The sequence below is a fragment of the Epinephelus moara genome, chromosome 9 (assembly GCF_006386435.1).
Source record: "Epinephelus moara isolate mb chromosome 9, YSFRI_EMoa_1.0, whole genome shotgun sequence".
Classification (NCBI taxonomy): Eukaryota; Metazoa; Chordata; class Actinopteri; order Perciformes; family Serranidae; genus Epinephelus; species Epinephelus moara.
In genome coordinates, this window is record NC_065514.1 from 36,284,047 (window position 1) to 36,289,596 (window position 5,550).

General features: G+C 39.6%; 1 protein-coding gene across 3 annotated transcripts in view; it reads left to right on the forward strand.

The window, feature by feature from the left end:
* Positions 1-5,550, forward strand: part of il6st (interleukin 6 cytokine family signal transduce) — a 45,142-nt gene that overhangs the window by 20,971 nt on the left and 18,621 nt on the right. For all 3 annotated transcript variants that reach the window (XM_050052670.1, XM_050052672.1, XM_050052671.1), the window contains 2 exons: positions 2,139-2,397; positions 4,915-5,085. In XM_050052670.1, coding sequence (XP_049908627.1) covers positions 2,139-2,397; positions 4,915-5,085 — 430 coding nt within the window. The remainder of the gene's footprint in view (positions 1-2,138; positions 2,398-4,914; positions 5,086-5,550) is intronic.

Consider the following 5,550-nt stretch of genomic DNA (forward strand, 5'->3'; position numbering starts at 1 on the left):
TCTGTGCATGGGGTCTGTGCATGCTGCGTACAGACTACACTCCTGACCAAGTGATGAAACCGGCAGCAATAGGGGCGTCGGTAGCTTCGTGGATAGTGCCGACGTGGTGTAGGAGTGTAGTCTTCATCACTATCCCCGCTGTCAAGACAGCTGTCGTCACTTTCGACTGGTGGAACCCTGGTTTGAAGTCCACCTGGTCGCTTCCCATAGAACATTGATGCATTCATTTTGTTCTGTGTTGTGGAAAAGTACAAACAATGCATTTATATCCCAGCATGCTACTTTTTATAATGTTTATAGAAATTAACTAGAGTGGCATTTCCCAAAGAAAATGCATGTGAGTGCTGAAATCCACCTAAATACAGCATTATTTCTATGCTGCCATTATGGCTGAATGTGGCGAATTTGTGAGTCGCGACAAACATAAATCTTCAAATAACGTAAAAATTACTCGCCACATGAAATCTATTCCAATATGTCAGCTGTAGAAGCAAACAGTAAGCTGGCACGTATTGTTACCTTAGCACAACTTACCTCATATTGAACAATTTCTCCAAATTTGCAGCCTCCACACGCAGCGGTTGTTAGCCAAAGCGTTAGCTTCCATGAACCGGATGTAGTTGTCACTCCGACCGGTCGGACAAGAAACCAGTGCTTGCAAAAGAAAAAAACTTGGCTTCCAGAGAGATGAAAATATTGAAAGTGCATGAAAGGCCCGAATCCGGCCCGTTATCCATTTTTTCCATTTTCCATTTAAACAGAAAATCAGAAATCGGAAAACGAGTCGTTATCCGTTTTTTCATTTTGGTTCTGGAAACAAATACTGAAAAAACAAGTCATTATTTTGTTTTTTCATATTTGGTTTTATTTTGAAAAACGAATGAACGAATGATACACGGATTAAGCTGACATGTCATGACAGTCAAGCACCCCCCCCACATGGAATACTGTAAATTTATTATGTTGATCTGTTCTGTACGACATCTGTTGCACGTCTGTCCGTCCTGGAAGAGAGATCCCTCCTCAGTTGCTCTTCCTGAGGTTTCGACCATTTTTTTCCCCGTTAAAGGGTTTTTGGGGGAGGTTTTCCTTATCCGCTGTGAGGGTCCAAAGGACAGAGGGATGTCGTATGCTGTAAAGCCCTCTGAGGCAAATTGTGATTTGTGATATTGGGCATTATAAACAAAATTGATCGATTGATTGAATTGAACTTTATTGTCAGTCTACACTGAAAATGATTTTATGAAAAATAATAGTAACCTAACCAATGTTAAAATGTGCCCAAATACGACACAATACAACTTTATCAGCCTACCCCGAAATTCATTTTACGTCCTCAGACATCTCCGCTCAAGAAGTTCACACACAAACTAGACATACAATTACACAAACAGCACATAGTCATTAGGCATTATAATTAACTTTCAGCTGAAATGAGAGCCATTTTGCGCCGTGCAGTATGAATGTAAACACTGCACATTATCTGACAAAAACTCACTTAAGCCGTTGTTCCGTGCAGGTTAACAACCAAATGCTTGAGTTGAATGTGGTTGCGTATTGCTCTAGTTGAGTGATTATATGCCATTTTTTTCTGACACAGCCTACATGCTAATTTGTTTTCATTCTCTAGATCAGAGTACTGCCAAACTGCGCTGGTTTTGTGAGGTGACATCTCTACAATTTCCCACTGTGCTGTTTTGAAACTCCGGTCTACTCGAGCATTACCGCGGGCAGGGGGACTGCTGTCTGACAGCTGCATGACAGTTTAACGGCCTTGTACATGAATAATATGCTAATATGTTTAACCGACTAATATTTCTGGTGCAGACTAGCGAGGGGACGGATGTTTAATCGTTTAGACAACTTAAGGCGTGCATCACTAATACTCATGAAAACACACCAAACAGTCATGACCATGGAACACATCACATAATATCCTCAGATTCAGATCTTAATTAGCAGCACACTTATTTTGGTTTAGCAACAGGATAGATTGATGTATAAATGAACAAACAAATGGTTTCTTTGAGATAATTGCACCCAAATTGCCTTAGGAAGCACTGTTTTGCAGTCCAGTCAGTTGTTCCTCTTAGTTGATGCTAAAAGCTAACATACAGTATGGGACTTTGTCCTGCTAGGATCCTGTGTCTGCCAATGGGAGGATAAGAAGATTTGACATACAGATTCAAGACGAACCAGCTAAAGTCAAGAATGGAAGTTCAGAGTGGGAGAGCATCCCAGTCAACAGGTCAGACAGCAGCCCCAACCAGCGGGAGATCACTGTCCTGAAACAGATTGAACTGGCTGACAAGAAATCTGTTAAAGTGTCCGTCATGGCTGTCAATTGTATGGGAAAATCTCCAGAGGCATCGTTGGTCATCTCAGAAAAAGCACAAGGTAGGTGTCCGCAATGACTATGAGCTACACTCTAAAGTAACACCTGCTTATTTTCAGTATAAACTGCTGCAACATGCTGTTGTTGTGGCTACTTTGGACTCCCAAGTTCAGCTTCCCAAGTTTGAAACCCTAAGGACACAAGCTGGAACTCAGTGTGCTTTGCACCAAGAAAGGTCTAAATATCTGCTGTGAGAAAGATCTGTTCAAGGATCATACTGGTGTTCATATTAGGTATGTTCCTGGCGACTAATTTCCCTGTCGACTAAACGTAAATTTTCATTAAGACTAGTCGACTAGTCTAAAAAAAGTAAAACACTCAGAAAACATTTAAAATTTAACACAATTTATTGTTAAGTATTTTAAACATTGTCCCAAAAATATAATGTGCATTAAGAGCCTTTTGAAGCCTCTTCCACAACTATGTCGGATTCTAAATGCCGCTGATGTACCGCACTTTGTGCCGTGCTGTATGAATGTGAACATGGTGGCAACTCAGTCAAAAGTTAACCACTAAAATAACATCTAGAATAGATATATTGCCCCTGAAATGTGGGGCACATTGAACCTTGCAGATTATCCAACAAACGTGATGGCAATTTACCTTAAAGTTAATAAAGCAACATCTAATTTATAATTAAATTTCAGCTGAATTGAGAGCAATTTTGCGCAGTGCAGTATGAATTTAAACACTGCACATTATCTGACAAAAACTCACTAGAGCCATCATTACGTGCAGGTTAACATCCAAATGCGGGGAATCGTGTAGATCGTGTAGATTGGCACGGACTTGGAAGAGTCTGGTTAATAATTCCACTAACACAAACGAAATGAGCAGATGACAATGCTGCGTGCAAAACAACCGTGTAGTGAGCGTGCAAGCGCGAACCACTTGTTTTCATTTGGATGATGTGCTGCTGGATCAAAGATCATAGAGCGCTACGCGTAGGGCAGGGTTGTCAGGTACGCTTATTAGCCACAACTTTGGGTTTGTTTTTTTGTAAAGTCGCTTACAAATATTGGTAGTCGCGTGTTACGTTTTTTGGGCTTGTTTCTAAAGTGGAGTTGCTTATTTGGCCTTCCTCTCTAAATGCCTTACTTTATGTACTGTATATCCGTCTAATAAGTTATTTCAACGCATGATAGTATGTCGGACTGCAGGATGTTTCGACAGCTCCATAAACATTCTGCATTTTATATCAATTCCAGACTCGAGTAAGCAAGTACCTTGTAGCTGGTATAAAAAAAAAGAAATTGTGGAGAGAGGTAGGTTAAACCGCACTCTGTTTTTGTAGTTTTGCTGAAACATTCAAATTTGTTCATTTGCAGAATGAGTGAAATTGAGTGTTAGTGTATTTTAATATTCAGAATTTATTTATTTTTTATCATACATTCCAGATGTAAAAACTATTATCCAACACTTAAAGGCACTTGCCCCAGGATATTCAGATGGCTCTTAGTTTGAAACTGACATGTTATTTGTAGTAGGCCAATCTACGCTTTGTTCAATGTAAAGAGCATGAAGAAATGTATAAAGATTTGGACCTCTAGCAAGATGGTCATGATGGCTCAATGGATTTGTTCTTTTTTGGAATACACAATATTCTTCCAAAGTAGTGTTTGTGTATTCTAATATTCAGAATTTCACTTCGACAAGCTCTCTCTTTTTTGACCATACACCTGTTTGCATCCCTGATAAAACACTAATTGGTTTAACCAACTAATATTTCTGGTGCCGACTAGCGAGGGGGTGGATGTTTAACATTTAGACAACTTATCGCTTGCATCCCTAGTTCATATCATGGCCTATGTACTGCAAATTACACACACCTTACATAACCACTGGTGGTGAATGTTTGGCAGCCAGTAGCCTGTGTATTAGCAAGTTTTTTTTTAATCAAAATTATATTATGTGTGACATATGTGTTTCCTCCAAATGGGAGATACAAATTCTCTGTAAATCAACTCAAGTCTAAATCAGCTTTAGATGGGTCAGAAATGTAGCCTGGAAACTAGATGGATCTGCAAGCTCATTTTTTAGTAGCACTGCATTTCATTAGCTGTTCCACTTCCCCTCATTCACTTCCCCTTAGACCTTGCTAGTATGCAATAGCATTTGTCACATGGGCAGGGGGAGGAGCGGGGGATTTAAATGCACCTGCCCTTATACACTTTCAGACTAACCTATCATGGATTGACTGCCAGTTGTAGGCTTAGTGCTATACTGCTTTTACAAATCATTAGAAATACCTGCAGACTCATTTTCCATTGTTGTGATTGGTTGAAGATCTATCTGGTTACATCCAGGCGCATTTTGATTTACAGCTGTTGTTAATGCCCTTTGGGAATTGAAAATTAACTGAGAGGTTCCAGACTAATTCACATTCGTGATTTCATTTGGTTATGGCAGGCTATCAGAAATAACTTGCTGAAGAAAAAGTAAAAAACACTAAAAAGACTTTGAGCAGCATTCCATCAATAATGTGATACCAAGTGTATGTGTGTGTATGTGTGTTAAAGAGCTCGCCCCAGTTGAAGAGCTGAAGGTGTGGCCCAGCGGGGGCCAGCTATGGCTGGAATGGAAACCCCCTAACAGTATCCATCTGTCAGAGTATGTGGTGGAGTGGGTCAGTGATGACGGGAGAGACTGGCAGAGGGAACACAGAAACACCAGACACACCGCCATTAAAGGTAATCTCTTTCCTCTTAAGTATCAAAGTGGAGTTTGTGATATGAGTTCAACATGCAATTCCATTAAAGGGATATTTCAACCAAATTATGTCCCTATTGAGAATGACCCACTCAACTAGTTTGAGGTGGGAACTTGAATTTTCTGTGAAAGCGGACAATTTTATTTAATTGCAACACGCTGATAATGAGCCGTTGTACCAGGGCAACAAGTGCATTACTGTATTCTAATAAAATTCAAATTAAAATGAATATAACTAATCAAAATAAAAAGCAAAGAAATGAGCTAGGGCTGGGCGGTATGACCTAAAATTTATATCACGGTATAAATCGAATCCCTTCACGGTAACGGTATATATCGCGGTATAAATTTAAGTGTAAAAGTTATAATAGAAGTGTTTCTGAATGGGTTTTGTAGTCCCTTAGCAAAGCTAAATTGATAGATAAAAAAAACAACAACAACAACAA